The 16,662-nt window shown below is 42.0% G+C and overlaps 1 protein-coding gene across 1 annotated transcript; it reads right to left on the reverse strand.

Moving 5' to 3' along the window:
- Window positions 1-624: 624 nt before the first annotated feature.
- Window positions 625-8,734, reverse strand: slc30a8 (solute carrier family 30 member 8). Its single transcript, XM_078267769.1, has 9 exons — window positions 8,664-8,734; window positions 6,499-6,665; window positions 5,237-5,383; window positions 4,511-4,664; window positions 4,211-4,323; window positions 3,961-4,073; window positions 1,473-1,578; window positions 1,206-1,340; window positions 625-808 (listed from the first exon to the last, which is right to left on the reverse strand). Exons 1-9 carry the CDS (start codon window positions 8,732-8,734, stop codon window positions 663-665), a joined length of 1,152 nt encoding a protein of 383 aa, XP_078123895.1. The 3' UTR covers window positions 625-662.
- Window positions 8,735-16,662: the final 7,928 nt, after the last annotated feature.

Here is a 16,662-nt window from a genome sequence, read left to right on the forward strand (position 1 = left end):
CAAATTGTAGTAAAATAAACACCACTAGTCTAAAAGGCACTTAAGGCATACTATGCAAGATTTGTACCTTAATATAACAGCTTCAAAGTTATTTCGATGGTAAACGAACTTGTAGTAGGGCGAATCATCCTGATAGCAAAGTGGGGGGCGGGGGGACGCCGCTGGTAAAACCAGCAATGCAGGTTTGAGAGGTGGCGCCCCGCCAAATCCCGTGAGAATCACGACTTGCCTTACAGCACAACGTCACATACATCAACAACATAAGAAGCAGCCTCTATGGAAGACACTAGCACGCATTTCAGACGTGAATCATGGCAGAGTCGACGAAGAAAACGAAGAAAGCGCGTTCGGAAGAGTCAAGGAAAAGAAAACGAGAAACTGACAGCGTGAGGAACCGGACAAGAGTCCCATTCGGTCAAGCTTTCACTCGTTAGTGAGAGCTAAAAAGCACCAAAGGTAACGTTAAATACAAGTACTCCACAGCGACTCTAGTGGTCGCTGTTTGACAAAAATGGAAACTGCATAGTATGCCTTTAAGGAACAGGCCTTAGGATCCAACGAGCAGTGCAAAACAACTTGTTATAATTATTGAGGTTACAAGAGCAAAAACATATAGCTTGGCCTTATTCTGCTGGAATCAGATCAAGAATTTAGGCAGATTCCTACTTCTTGGGATCCTCACACAGGTAACATCCAGGCTTCAGGTCGGCCTGTCTCTCCATTTGAATCGTAACAGAGTGGAAGTTGTAGGAGGAGAAACAAGCCTGTGTCATTTCCCTCAGGACAGTGTGAGCATCCCCTGTCTCGTCTGTGGAAGGTAGAGGAATACAAAGGAAATGCCGGTAAACAAATGTTAGTCACCCTGTGTTTATACTGTAGGCTATGTGTGTGTGTGTGTGTGTGCCTAAAAAACAGTTTACAGAAAAAAGTCCAGAGGCATGTTAGCAGCCCATTAAGGTTGTAATGGTCATAAGATAAGAGAGACTTTATTAATCCCACACTGGGGAAATTCCTGTGCTCATCATAGACTGTGTATAGTAAGGGTCTATGTGCTCATTAACAGTGGTGGAAAGAACTTCACTATAATGAACGTTGACTGGGTTTTGACTCCTTCATGACGTCTGGTTACAAGTGGCACCGATTTAAAAAAAGTAAAATATGATTAAATCGTGCCAGCAGCTCATATGTTTACATTGTTTTCTCACCTATGGCTACGTGTGCAGTCATTACAGTCTGGTTCATGGTGAGGGCCCAGATGTGAAGGTTGTGGACCGCCGTCACGCCCTTCACTGCTAGCAGACCATCCCGCACTTCACCGTACTTCACCCCTGCTGGAGTGCCTTAATAGTAGATCAATAAAAAAGGAAAATGTAAGACTTTGATAGATGATAAGGCGTCAGATAGAGCGAGAAAGAAAGCTGCAAACACTGTATGTTGTCATTGTTTTTAGGGCCAGAGAATGAGAATCTCACCTTCCATCAGGACAATTACAATATCCCTCAGGATGGTGAGGGTGGTGCACAAGACAAATATGGAGAACAGGAACGTGCAGATGGGGTCAGCAATCTTATATTCTGGCTGGAAGAAACAAATTGAGTAGAGAAGAGAAAATTGAGTAATATCAGACATGTTAATGTTAAATGTACTGAGTATACTTTAAGAGTAGTATTTCTCAAAGAGCACAATATCTCTATAGGCCGATATTTGATCCAAAGGATAAAGCTGAAGTAAATATTTTTAGTAATGGTTATAATACTAAATGGATATAGGACATTGACAATTTCTTGTGTAACTGTCCATCCATCCATCTTCGTCCGCTTATCCGGTATCGGGTCGCGGGGGTAGCAGCTCCAGCAGGGGACCCCAAACTTTCCTTTCCCGAGCCACATTAACCAGCTCCGACTGGGGGATCCCGAGGCGTTCCCAGGCCAGGTTGGAGATATAATCCCTCCACCTAGTCCTGGGTCTTCCCTGAGGCCTCCTCCCAGCTGGACGTGCCTGGAACACCTCCCTAGGGAGGCGCCCAGGGGGCATCCTTACCAGAAGCCCAAACCACCTCAACTGGCTCCTTTCAACGTGAAGGAGCAGTGGCTGTACTCCGAGCTCCTCACAGATGACTGAGCTTCTCACCCTCTCTCTAAGGGAGACGCCAGCCACCCTCCTGAGGAAACCCATTTCGGCTGCTTGTACCCTGGATCTTGTTCTTTCGGTCATGACCCAGCCTTCATGACCATAGGTGAAGGTAGGAACGAAAACTTACCGGTAGATTGAGAGCTTTGCCTTCTGGCTCAGCTCTCATTTTGTCACAACGGTGCGATAAATTGAATGTAATACCGCACCTGCTGTACCACAGCTCCTCACCGCAGCTTCAGCAATGGAAACTTTGAACATTGTCCACTCGGGTTCAATGCCCCCAGCCTCCACAGGGATGCACGAAAAAGCTCCACCGGAGGTGTGAGTTGAAAGTCTGTCGGACAGGGGCCTCCTCAGACGTTCCCAATTTACCCACAGTACCCGTTTGGGCTTACCAGGTCTGTCCAGAGTCTTCCCCCCACCCCCTGACCCAACTCACCACCAGATGGTGATCGGTTGACAGCTCCGCCCCTCTCTTCACCCGAGTGTCCAAAACATATGGCCTCAGATCAGATGAAAGCGATTATAAAATCGATCATTGACCTTTGGCCTAGGGTGCTCTGAGTACCAAGTACACTTATGAGCATCCCTATGTTCGAACATGGTGTTCGTTATAGACAATCCATGACTAGCACAGAAGTCCAACAACAAACAACCACTCTGGTTTAGATCAGGGAGGCCGTTCCTCCCAATCACGCCTCTCCATGTGTCTCCATCATTACCCACGTGCGCGTTGAAGTCCCCCCGAGCAGAACTATGGAGTCCCCGACTGGAGCCCCATGCAGGACTCCACTCAAGGTCTCCAAGAAGGCCGAATACTCTGAACTCTTGTTTGGTGCATATGCACAAACAACAGTCAGAGTTTTCCCCCCCACAACCCGCAGGCGTAGGGAGGCGACCCTCTCGTCCACCGGGTTAAACTCCAACGTAGCGGCGCTCAGCCGGGGGCTTGTGAGTATCCCCACACCCGCCTGGCGCCTCACACCCTGGGCAACTCCAGAGAAGAAAAGAGTCCAACCCCTATCCAGGAGTATGGTTCCAGAACCAAGACTGTGCGTAGAGGTAAGCCCCACCAGATCTAACCGGTAGCGCTCCACCTCCCGCACAAGTTCCGGCTCCTTCCCCCACAGAGAGGTGACATTCCACGTCCCCAGAGCCAGCCTCTGCTGCCCGGGTCTGGTCCGTCGAGGCCCCTGACCTTCACTGCCACCCATGTGGCACAGCAGGTGCGGTATTACATTCAATTTATCGCACCGTTGTGACGAAAAGAGAGCTGAGCCAGAAGGCAAAGCTCTCAATCTACCGGTCAGTTTTTGTTCCTACCCTCACCTATGGTCATGAAGGCTGGGTCATGACCGAAAGAACAAGATCCAGGGTACAAGCGGCCGAAATGGGTTTCCTCAGGAGGGTAGCTGGTGTCTCCCTTAGAGATAGGGTGAGAAGCTCAGTTATCCGTGAGGAGCTCGGAGTAGAGCCGCTGCTCCTTTGCGTCGAAAGGAGCCAGTTGAGGTGGTTCGGGCATCTGGTAAGGATGCCCCCTGGGCGCCTCCCTAGGGAGGTGTTCCAGGCACGTCCAGCTGGGAGGAGGCCTCGGGGGAGACCCAGGACTAGGTGGAGGGATTATATCTCTAACCTGGCCTGGGAACGCCTCGGGATCCCCCAGTCGGAGCTGGTTAATGTGGCCCGGGAAAGGGAAGTTTGGGGTCCCCTGCTGGAGCTGCTACCCCCGCCACCCGACCCCGGATAAGCGGATGAAGATTGATGGATGGATGGATATTTAGTGCTTCATTATATTGTTTTTTTTTCACTTCTAGAGAGACTCCTAACCTTAAAGAAGATAATGATGGCGCTGAGAAACACGCTGACGCTCTGGAGAAGATCTCCCAACACATGGGCGAAGGCTGCTCGCACACTGGCGTTGCCCTGCTGTGCCCTCTGTCCTGAAAGAAAGAAAGTAGTTCAGTAAGATCTATAAAGATAAGTATACATCATTTTATAATCCACTAATGCAGTGCAGTTCAAAACATGCCTGTTGGAAACGGGCCGATTGCGAACCACTGTACTCTAATAAACTTACTGTGTTCCTTAATGTGGCTGTGCCCTTGACCCCCGTGACTGTGGCCGTGCCCGGGTGAACTGAGACCCCCGTGACTGTGGCCGTGGCCGGACTGGTGAAGAGCGAAGGCCATGCTTTTGAGAGTAGGAACAAAGTTATTTCAAAGTGTGAAAATCAGCTCTGAGATACAACACAAACTTCTTCAAGAGTCCATGAAAGTAGATTTAGTATTGCCCTCCTCTCTGTATCGGCTTTAATTAAATCATAAATATTCAAAGATAAAAGCAGCATAAATGAGAACTGTGTGTGTATTTTACTCACATAATATTAGCCACCACTGCACAACCAGAGGTAATGAGCATGATAGTGCCCTCGATGGTGTAGTCATCGTTGAGAATGCGCTCCACAGCCAGGTAAACCAACACTCCTGTTACCAGCCAGATGGTGAAAACTGACAGCAGCGCACCCAGGATCTCTGCATGGGACGAGAAATGAGGAAGAAACTCAATCAAGACAAATACAACAACTGCGGTCAATAACTGACTGGAAGCTTTTTCAATACAAGATTTTCCAACTCCAAATAATCCAAAGAAGAACCGGAAAATTATTAGATTAAACAAACTGTTCACAGAAGTGGTCTGCTTGCAAGTTAATATGTACCAAAACAATCACCTTCATGTGATTCAGAACCCACCACACGAGTCTGTGGCTTTACTGTCAGTCCAAAATTACGATGGCTTGCAAATTTTGTTTTAATTTTCCTTTAGTTGTTTAAAAAAACATATATACATTTAAGTATTTTCTTTTAAAACATCCTATTTGATTTGAATTTAGATAAGCATTAACTATCATAGTCAACCGACAATTAGTCATCCATGTAGTAACTAAGTGGACAGTAAAAACGATGCATATCGCAAAAACTAGGACAAAGGACGCTCACCGTCGGCCAAACTTGGACAATTTCACATCCATCACCCACTCAAGTCGGATGAAAACAGCCCCCACCACACCTTTAGCAACAGTAGATAAAAGTTGTCAGTACTGGACCTGCACGATGCCAGCCGTAGCTGAGCTTGTGTGTAGCAGGTCTGGAGGAGAGCCAGAGGGATAACAGGCTGATAATGAAGCTGACTAGGTCCACAAGCAGGTGGGCAGCATCTGTCATCACCGCAAGACTGCCTGCAAAATACCCACCTGCAGAAGGAGACAATTAATTCATAGAAATATTATAATATTGTATGGCTAAAATGCTAGATTGATACTTGTGTGGGAAATACTAAGCAGGGGTAAAAGTGAGACGGAATGATCGCCGTTCCTGCACCTTCGATTAAAGGTGCTCTAAGCGATGTTGGGTGATGTCACTTCTTGTTGACGTTTGAAGTATTGTCAAACAAAACTGAGGCTAGCTCGCCCCTCCCTCCTCCTCATCCTGTCCACTCCCCCTCCCTTCTGTGCACTAACCCCCCAACCCCCACCCCCAAATCCTTCTTGTCGGTTATTGGCTGGAACACTGTTTATGTTTCGTGGTGCAGGTTGGCGCAGTTTGTTTTTGTTGCCGTTTGTGGAGCCTGGGCTGTCTACAGATACTGCGTTTTTTTTTACAGTGTGTTCAGGGGCCAGGTAGCTAGCAGATAGTGAGGAGATGTTTGCTGTATGTGACAAAAAATGTTGTAGCCTAAAAAACGCGTGACATCGCTTAGAGCACCTTTAATAAGTAAATTAATCCCATGGGCAGTTTCATACATCAGTGTTTTCCGTTCCTTTAAAATAAAAGTTTCCCCTATTTATTCTCAGCAGCGCACCGCCATGAGTCCATGCAGGTGAACAGGTGAAGATCACGTTGTCGGTAACCTACCGGTTACAAACAGGACCGGCTTGCTCTTATTGTTCTTAGTGAAATTAGCTGGAAGTGAATGTAGCCCTGGTGTGTTTTATGTGGACTGACTGCGTCAGACACGGTTTAAAAAATAGTTTTTAAATGCTTGTCAGCAACCGGTCGTATGGTAATTTAGGAGGCAATTTGGCCTTGTATGCTCTGATAAATGTGGCATGCAGTTAACACACCAGTCATACTTTTAATAAAAACTCCTGGCAATTTCTGCTGGTGTTCATCACCACTGTTTTGGAAGGAAATAACGAGAGTGGCAGGTGAACTAGCTTTAAAAGTGAGTTTTCTTTATGTGCTGTGTAGTGGATAGAGTTCAAAATTTAAAATTCAAAATGTTAAATTTGAGAATGGAATTTGGTGTGGTGTTAGCACGAACATAAATCAGGGATTAAAGAAATTTGAGGAAAACAGAATGACTCACCAAGGATTTCACCGATCATGAAAACCAGGCAGATGACTGAGACTACATACAACCTCTTCTTGGCGACTTTCTTCTCTCGTTCACGATCCTCCTGTGCATGGCTGTTGTCATGGCAATGCTTGATGTCACCTGTGCCGTCTATCTGTAAAGCCTCCTGGTTGGACACGCTGGACAGAACATATGCAGTGAAATGACTTTGTGACTCTTCAACGTGTTTAGGGTGCAACAAATCATTTTCATTGTCGATAAACCTGTCAATTATTATTCAACGTTCCCAGAGCCCAAGGTGTCGTCTTCAAATCATGTGCTTTGTGCGACCAACAGCACAAAATCCCAAAAATATCAAATTTCCAATAATATAACAGAGAAAAAAGAGCAGATCCTCCCACTGGAGAGGCTGGAACAAGCAATTGTTTGGTATTTTTGTTTGATAAATGGAGTTCATTGATTGTCAAATTTGTCGACAATAAATATTGATTCTGCTTCGCTTTACATTTGTCCAGGTAAAGGTATGTTTAACCCAATAATGTGTAGCCTTTTCTTATACTATCTCTTTTTGTTGTGCTTACAGCGTCCAGATACGTACAGTATAAGTGCAGGTCAAGGGGGGAAATGCAGTTGTGCAAGACTGGAGTAGAATTTTATCTATTTTATATATATATATATATATATATATATATCTCTCTCTTTTTTTTTCTTCTTTTTTTTTTAAAGCTGAATTAAAACAAAAACAAACTTTAACAGTGGATTTTAAAGTTATATTAAGTGGGTTTGTTGTATACTAGGATATGAATAAACTAGAAATAAGTCTATTTAGTTGTCACTGGGGGAAACTGGGTGGCAAATGAAACAGTTTATAAAAAGGGAAATAGGTGAATAATTTAATCCAGTGATTCTCAAAGTAGGGTCTGTGGCACTCTGCCACAGGTCTGTGAAAAGTTTTCAGAGTGTGTGTGTGTGTGTGTGTGTGTGTGTGTGTGTGTGTGGGTGTGTGTGTGTGTGTGTGCGTTTTCTCTTGGTTTGCCTTTAATATTTTGTGTCACTTAATTGAATTGATGTCAATTGCATTGTTTTATGGGTATTCTGTGTTGAGATAGTGCACATATTTTTAAAGGTGCTAAGCGATGTTGGGTGATGTTACTTCTTGTTGACATTCGAAGTATTTTCAAACAAAACGAGGCTAGCTCGCCCCTCCCTCCTCATCATCCCGTCCCCTCCCCCTCCCCCTTCCTTACATGCTTCCATGCACTAACCACAAATCCTTCTTGTCGGTTATTGGCTGAAACTCTGTTTGTTATGGTTCGTAGTGCAGGCTGGCACAGTTTGTTTTTGTTGGCTTTGGTGGAGCCTGGGCTGAGACTGCGTTTTTTTTACAGTGTGTTCAGGGGACAGGCAGCTTGCGGAGAGTGAGGAGATGTTTGCTGTATGTGACAAAATATTTTGTAGCCTAAAAAACGCGTGACATTGTTTAGAGCACCTTTAATACATGTCGAATATCTTTCTAATTCATTTATCATGTGTTGTTCTTTCACATAAATAAGGCTTTAGAAATGTAAAGATATAGGCTACGTCAAATTATTCCAAGGGAAATACATGACATTGTAATTTCCCCTTACGGGATTAATTAAGTATAATTATTGTCATTATTATTATTATTATTATTATTATTATTTCTGAGGGGGTCCCCGGGATATTCTCTGTCTTGTAAGGGGACGTAGGCTGAAAAACAATCGAGAACCTCTGGTTTAAATAATGAAATATTAGAGCACAGTGCTGTAACCTGTGCACACCTCCCTGTGTTTTTAATAGTGACGTTTCCAGCAGCAATGACAGGAATGAACCTACACGTTTGCGCACTGCTAATCAGACCAGCAGAACCCAGACCAGTACCGTGTGGAAAACTAGTAGTTCACAAACTAGGGAACGTGAGCAAAGACCGTGCCCACTGCACAAGCATTACTGAGAAAAAAGTTGTATATTTTCACAAATGTTTGTCAAACGTCCTATATGTAGGCTAATTTGAGTGTCACTAAAAGTCATTGAACAATTTCAGGTAAACAAATTACATAAACAAATAAAATGCTTCATAACACAGCCTATGGTTAAACAGACAATTTGCCATGTTCTTCGACTAATATAGCGCAAATGAAAGAATAAAGGTTTACCTTAGAGTGGTGTATGAGTTCCTCACGTCTGACACCAGGGCAATTTTTTCTGGATCCTTTTTTTTGAACATGACTGACGATGTGGAGAATATCAGATTTAAAAAGATCGCTCAAAGTCAATAAAATCTCAGACTAAAACAAAAACATGCTTAAAAAAACAAAAACGATACAATGTAACTTAAAAGTAGCCTACTTCTAAGAAAGCTATATAGTTCTGTTAATACAAACTGAATTTGTTCTGATCTTCTTAAGGCTTTGTTGTCTCCTCTCGAAATGTGTTTTAACAGCCGCTGAACATCCTCTGAAACCATCCGGAGTGCAAACGGTTACATATGTGATGCAGCCTTGTGACTACCATTGATTGTACCGTGTGCAGATGCACGGCCTGGCCGCCTGCAGCGCTATCAGAAGAAGAAGTTGACGGGGATTCAAAATATAGGCTAGATGTAGACACCTACGATGGGTTTAAAAGACACCAAATCTCTAAGCACAATGTTGGTGGGAGAAGCACCACATAAACAAGTATCAATTTCATGTTCTCTTGAATGTAGCCCTAAAAGTTGAAGATAAATTCACCTTGTGCGCACTGCTCATCTAAATCGGAGGGGCACAAATAGCCTATTATACTGTTCTGTTCAGCGAGCCAAAGGCTGAACTCATTCGGGATCCGCCCCCCTCCTGCGATATTACGAATCCCACTATGGCCACGCCAAGACCCGCTCTTCAATTGCATTTATTGGCCAGGCGTCCATGCTTACGCAAGGTAACGTCGCCGCATTTGTACAGGTCCTATCCCCTGACCAATCGGCTATCACTCGAGGTCAAATGCCTGACCCCAACCAATCGACCTGCTTCGTAGGGCGGGTCTTGGCGTGGCCATAGTGGGATTTGTAGTTTCGCCCCGCTCCTTTGACCAGCCGCCACTAGTTGTACAATCAAACCCGTGAGCTCTTTTCGTGTGTTTTATCACATGGCCATTCATTTCTGAATACAGGCTTCCTCATCCCAGTTTAAATAACAATCGCCATGCTGTATAAATAACATAGGTCTACTTGTTAATCGAAAAATCTGCCTTAAGCTGTAAACACCAGTATAAAGTTGATGTTACTACAGTGTCTCCTGTGAGTTTAGGATATCAGTTTTATAGAAACAGCATCTTAGACTCCATGTTGATTGTCAACTATTAAAGTCCCCCTCACTCAAAAATGTGTTTTGCTTATTGTAACTTAGGCTATGTAAGCTTCACTTTGCTGAATGATGTATTTTTATTGTTTGACACTATAAGGCTAAATGTTTCTCTGTGTTCACTTTAATTTAGAGTTCAACACATGTACGTATGCTGATTTTGATTTTGAGACATCACAAAGAAGTCAATCTTGGAAGAAGAAACTTGAAGCCTCCGGTGCACAAACACTGATCATTTACTTTTCAGTGAAGTCAGAGACATCTTGTGTCCAACAATTAAACTTCAATTCAACTTCAAATAATATTACTATTTTTTTCGATGAGGGAGAAGAATTATTAGAATAATATAAGATAATATATAAGAATTAATTTTAAAGGTGCAATATGTGACCTGGAAATGTAACTTTTTTTGTAGAAAAAACACAAATTATTATTCAAAGAGTATATTATTTATGTTTTAACAGACGGTGGTTCCTAAACTTTTTTCACATCAAGAACCCCTAAACTGACACAAATTAAACCACAGACCCCAATTTGATAAGATTTTGCATTTTTGTTTTAGATGTTTTAATAAAGAAAGCGTATGAAACCCATGACAAAATAGTCATACATTCATTCAAGTCATTGTGTTACTTCCTCAGACCCCACTTTGAAAACCACTTGTCTGTTAGACATTTCAAAAATATTAGTAAACAAATCCAAAAACTAGAGTGCTAAAACTCAAATTTGTTATCTCATCAAGTCTGGAACTGCTAAGGTTCTGAGTAACATATTCTGTTTCAGAAATGAGAACACTACGATAAGCTCATTTGGGTATAAAAAAAGAGCGTTCTGTGGGTCCACAAAATCATTCCCATTCATTGTCTGTGGAGCAGCTCTAGACTTCATTCTTCATGAAACCACAAGTTTGAGACTTACTTCTCTGGTTTCTGACTTTAAAGGAGAGTGTAGCTCATGTTCACAAATATTCATTGAACTTTCCTAGGCCATGGAAATAACATATTGGAATTCCTAATATTAAGGTGGTGTGTGTCCTCGTTGACATGGGGTATTTTGTATTTCATGCGTCCATCTTAATGAACCATACCAAAGGTTTTGAAATCACATGTTGAGATATACACTCACCTAAAGGATTATTAGGAACACCTGTTAACTTTCTCGTTAATGCAATTATCTAATCAACCAATCACATGGCAGCTGCTTAAATGCATTTAGAGGTGTGGTCCTGGTCAAGACAAACTCCTGAACGCCAAACTGAGTGTCAGAATGGGAAAGCAGCTTTGAGCGTGGCATGGTTGTTGTTGGCAGACGGGCTGGTCTGAGTATTTCACAATCTGCTCAGTTACTGGGATTTTCACGCACAACCATTTCTAGGGTTTACAAAGAATGGTCTGAAAAAGGAAAAACATCCAGTATGCGGGAATCCTATGGGGCGACAATGCCTTGTTGATGCTAGAGGTTAGAGAAGAATGGCCCGACTGATTCAAGCTGATAGAAGATCAACTTTGACTCAAATAACCACTCGTTACAACTGAGGTATGCAGCAAAGCATTTGTGAAGCCACAACACGCACAACCGTGAGGCGGATAGGCTACACCAGCAGAAGACCCCACCGGGTACCACTCATCTCCACTAAAAATAGGAAAATTAGGCTACAATTTGCACGAGCTCACCAAAATGATTAGAAAAATGTTGCCTGATCTGATGAGTCTTGATTTCTGTTGAGACATTCAGATGGTAGAGTCAGAATTTGGTGTAAACAGAACGAGAACATGGATCCATCATGCCTTGTTACCAGGCTGGTGGTGGTGGTGTAATGGTGTGGGAATGCTATACTATCAATATGGGCCAACGTTTCTAAAGAATGCTTCCAGCACCTTGTTGAATCAATCCCACAAAGAATTAAGGCAGTTCTGAAGGTGAAAGGGGGTCAAACACGGTATTAGTATGGTGTTCCTAATAATCCTTTAGGTGAGTGTACACTCAGTCTCACATCTTTTGTAAAACTAAATTGCAAAGCAGTGCTCAACATGCCAGGACACGTTGAGCAGGCTTTAGGTAATTATAAAGTTTGCCAAGCTCATAGGCTGTAGGGAAATCTGCTAAAAGAATGAATGGTCCTTAGTTTGTTAATCTCTGCAACTCTCAAACACAAGCAGCAGTTGCCAATGTTTGATTCCAAAATGTACCACAAGATGGCGACAATGAGCCATGTACAGAAAGTGTTCCCATGTACTACACATCTGTCATGTGAAGAGAGGTTTTTAAAACCCAGGATGCTAATGATGCAAATTCATATATTATTATTTCTCATTAATATATTTGTCTGATTGTTTTTTCAGAGATTTTGGCACCAATGGCTTTCTCTATGTTTCTGTTTTTCATTGTTCTGAAAAGGGACACTGCATAATGAGTACTCTTGGTAATTTAAGTATATTTTGATGCCAATACTTTTTTACTTTTACTAAATATTTTTACACTGTGGTTTTGCTATTTTTACTTAAATAAAATATCTGAGTACTTCTTCCACCACTGTAACCATCATACATGCAACACAAAAAAATTGAGGGAAGAAAAGTGGGTGCAAACTTTAACAAAGATATACTGTCAAAATATATATTTGTTTTGTATAATTTTGATTTAATTTAATAAATGCATACTCAGATGGACAAGTATGGTTCCTTTTTTCTTCCCAAAAGATATCATTTCATGATTTTATATTTAATTCACAGTAATAACAATGATATAGATATAAATAGAGAATGATAGAAGGTGAAAAAGTGTAATATAATGATCAATTGTACACTTTCACTCATTCACAAAGCAACTGGTGACGTTACAACTCATACAACTTGCGTCAGTGCTCTTCAGTCTCTTTGAAACCTGCTTTAAGCGCATGAGACAATCACACAATGAAACTTAAAGGCTGCTTTTTTTAATTCCTTTTGAGAGTCATGGCACGTTATCTTCTTGGAGAGGTCTAAAAGTGGAGTCAGTTTGACTAAAAATAGCTTTCAATGTGGCTATTTTGGTTGATACTGTGTGTGGACTCTGTGTGTGTGTGTGTGTGTGTGTGTGTGTGTGTGTGTGTGTGTGTGTGTGTGTGTGTGTGTGTGTGGTGAAGTAGGTTTGCTAGGGGCTGCAGAGTGAGAGGAAAATGGCACGAGAAGGGTTAGTTACACATGGGTGTTCACACTGTTCTTAAGATCCTGACCCTGCAACGGGCCACTCACCAGATCATGAGAGCTCTACGTACACTAAAGCCCTTTGTGTGTGCATGCTTGTGTATCTGTAAGTGTGTACATACCTTTTGTCCTCCCTGCATCCTCTTTCAACAGGCCATAACCATTGCAAGTATTTTTTTAAAGACACACAACGGTTGTCGCCATGGCAACCACCCACCTCCTCTCCATCCTAATGATCATTCTGTGTGTTTGTGCATCTGATAAAAGGCCCCCCAAAAAAATGGTAAAAACAACTCCAGGTCAGGCATCTGGACAAAGCCCTGACGTCAGACCTTCTCCGTCAACATTCACACTCCACACAGAGAGACAGGCAGCAAGAAAAGAGAGAGCAGAGGTGGGGGGTGAGACAGGAGTAGGGATGAAAGAGAGAAAGGGAGAGTGAGTTCCTCATAAGTCGTCAGAACTGTGAGGCACCTCATAACAGAAGAGACAGAGAGATCAGACGAGGCTGCATCTACACAGCACTACAGCTGAGAATAACACAAGACACTCCACAGGGTCTAGAAGAAACCCGTTTGGAAAAATTGAGGATATCACTAACCTGACATGATGGAGGTTGTCCTAACTAGACTGCGGGACTTTTCCTGCAAGACCTCCACCTTTGATAATTGTAAAACAGCAGGGCAGAGTGCATGCAGGGATCCTCGGAGCAGAAATGGGTGCACAGCTGAAGAGGACGGCAGAAAACTTGACATAGAAAGCGCACTGGCCTGGCTGCGAAGGGAACTGGTAAGACTATGATGAAGTCTCACTCTTCTTTCTACATTAAATCCATATCACTGTGTTTTTTTCAGTAGCAAGTACATAAGGACAATTTTGAGTTGTATCTGAGAAGTATTTACATTACTTTATACTTGTACTTCACTACAGTTAAGTTAGATATTGTACTTTTCACTACATTTATTTAACAGCTATAGTAGTTGTTATAGATTAAAGCCCCTGCATACCCACACAGGTCATGTTGGAGTGGTGCAGGTAATGTCATGTAATGTCATTTTAATTTTTGGCACAATTGCTATTTTCCGCCAGTAGTCCCTGGGCAGGTAGATAGAACAATCAATTATTAATAGAATTCAATGCAAATGGAATACAAAACGCCATGTTTCTATAAGAATGATAAAGTTAAAACGTGTCCCACATTAAAACTAACAAGAGAGCCCCTGAAGTCCAGAAAGAAATCACACTTTCTATCTTGTGCTCTCAAATAATCATCTTGTGCACATAAGATAAAAACATATCCACTTTCAGGACCTCGGGGGCTCCATGATTTAACACTCTGAAAGGGGAAATTTTGCATGACTACTTTCGATACTTTAAGTGAGACTATGTAACTTTTGAAAGAAGAAATTAATGAATTAATGGTTTCTTTTCCAAGGAAAAGTTGAATTCATGAGCAATTAAATGCACCCTCGCTCAGGTAAATACACTCAGGGATTTTGTTGCTACAACCTCACTTAGTCTGGTATGACTAGTAGATTATGGTGCCTAATTTTAACTAATATTGCTATGCAACAAACATTAGTGAGTCAGTTTTTTTTTACTTCTGCTACTCTTATGTTATCTTTTAGCATCGTCTTGCTTTCAGAACTTTTTGCTGGTTAATATGCAGTACTTTTACTTGGAACAGAGTATTTTTACATTGTGTTATTGTGTAAATGATCAGAATATTTCTTCCATCACTGCTGTTTGTGATATGTTGTGAACTCCAGAGTTTCAGTGTTGAATTGAATCTTTCAGCAAAAGTGAAATAACAATTATATAAAAGCATTTTATTGTCCATAATGCTAAAGGTCAAATAATATGTCACCACAACAAAATGACCTCCTGGAACATCTTGAATGTTTCTGTGTGGGAAGTTATTGCCTTTTTGTTCCTGAGATGCATGTAGGTCTCGTTGTTACAATGTCAACCCCTATTAAACCATCCTTTGTGTGTGTGTGTGTGTGTGTGTGTGTGTGTGTGTGTGTGTGTGTGTGTGTGTGTGTGTGTGTGTGTGTGTGTGTGTGTGTGTGTGTGTGTGTGTGTGTGTGTGTGTGTGTGTGTGTGTGTGTGTGTGTGTGTGTGTCAGCTTAATATATCACTTGGCATTTAGTGCATTCAGCCAGACAGCTCGTCATGGTAACCGAGTGTCCTGAGCACACAGAGGAGGAGAAACCTTGTGGCTGAGTAGGAGCCTGACATAACAACCAGTAAAAATAGTTTACCGTATTTCAAAGCCAGATCTTATTAAAATATTATGTCCCGTCAGTTATATGACATAACTTAGCATTAGCATGATATAACTTAGCATTGTAGGGCAAGTCCACAGGGCAATCATTAGACCTTTAGAAACCAGGATAAAGCTCAAATAGCTGTTCTCAAACTTTTGAATCATATAATATGATCCTTATCAGCAGATGGAGTTTGCCAGTTGTCATAGAAATGGAGATATCCAAATGTACAGTTTCTCTGAGCACTTATAGGAGCTTGTTGAGTCCATGTTGGCTTTAAAGTTGAGTTTTTTAAGTTTTATTCTTGACTTTTGAAACAGCAGTTGACAAAACAATCTCACCTCAAAGTCCATAAAGTAGCTGTTCTTCACTTGCCAGATGGAGTTTGCCCAATTCAAAGAAAGGTTCTGAGCAACAAACTAGACTAGATTTATCCTGGTTTTTGAAAGCCCTAACTATTTCCATATACAGTATATATTCCATTCCATATATTCCAACAGCATAAAAACATGTCTATTGTGATGTTTTACTCTATTTAGAGACATTTTGATCATCCAGAAATAGGAGTTAAAGTAAGACTTTTCTGTCTATAGTTCTTATTTTTCAAAGACACACCCAAAAGACAATTATTTCCACTTCACGCTGACCAATAGTTAACCTGCTAGGGATTTTGTCGCTTGGGTGAAAGATCCAACTTCTCTGTCTGGCATTAAACTGGGGCTGCAATTCAGCACAGTTAGAGATAACCTCTATAAATCACCTCTTATCAAACCCCAAGGTGTTGTGTGGATGCTTTCCTATAGAGAAACATATTTTATAAGAGCAAGAAACATGGCTGGTGTTTTTTTTTATCCACATAAAAACCTCTTGATTTAGACATTTTGATCAGGATAGTTTGCAGTGGAGCAGTAAGAAAAGGGCACAGGCAGATGCAGACACACCGCACACAAACACACACAGTGTCCAGCACATTATTTGAAAAATAATTCACGTTTCTTCTCTCAGTCCTCCAAGTGCACGACAAAGGCGTTAAAACCAGCATCTTTCAGCCGGAGCCCGGTCTCAGCCGGGTGCTGTAATTAACAGGGAAAAGAAATGCAGATCAGCCCAGATGGTTTTTGTGTTTGGGACATTCCTCACTCTTGAGGACAAACTTGGACTCTGAAGTTGTTGGAATTTTGAATATCTTATTTTACAATGCTCTGCAATTAGACAGCCTCTCATAAAAAAGAGAAGAAAGGGAACAGCAGAAAGATGCATTTGCATTTGAAAGAAGGCAACGTTCGAATGAAATGGCTGTAGTGTCACACTGAGCATGAACCCCCTTGAGTAAGAAAAAAAAGGCAAGAAACTCTTGAA

This window comes from Sander vitreus, chromosome 14 (assembly GCF_031162955.1).
Source record: "Sander vitreus isolate 19-12246 chromosome 14, sanVit1, whole genome shotgun sequence".
NCBI classification, from domain to species: domain Eukaryota; kingdom Metazoa; phylum Chordata; class Actinopteri; order Perciformes; family Percidae; genus Sander; species Sander vitreus.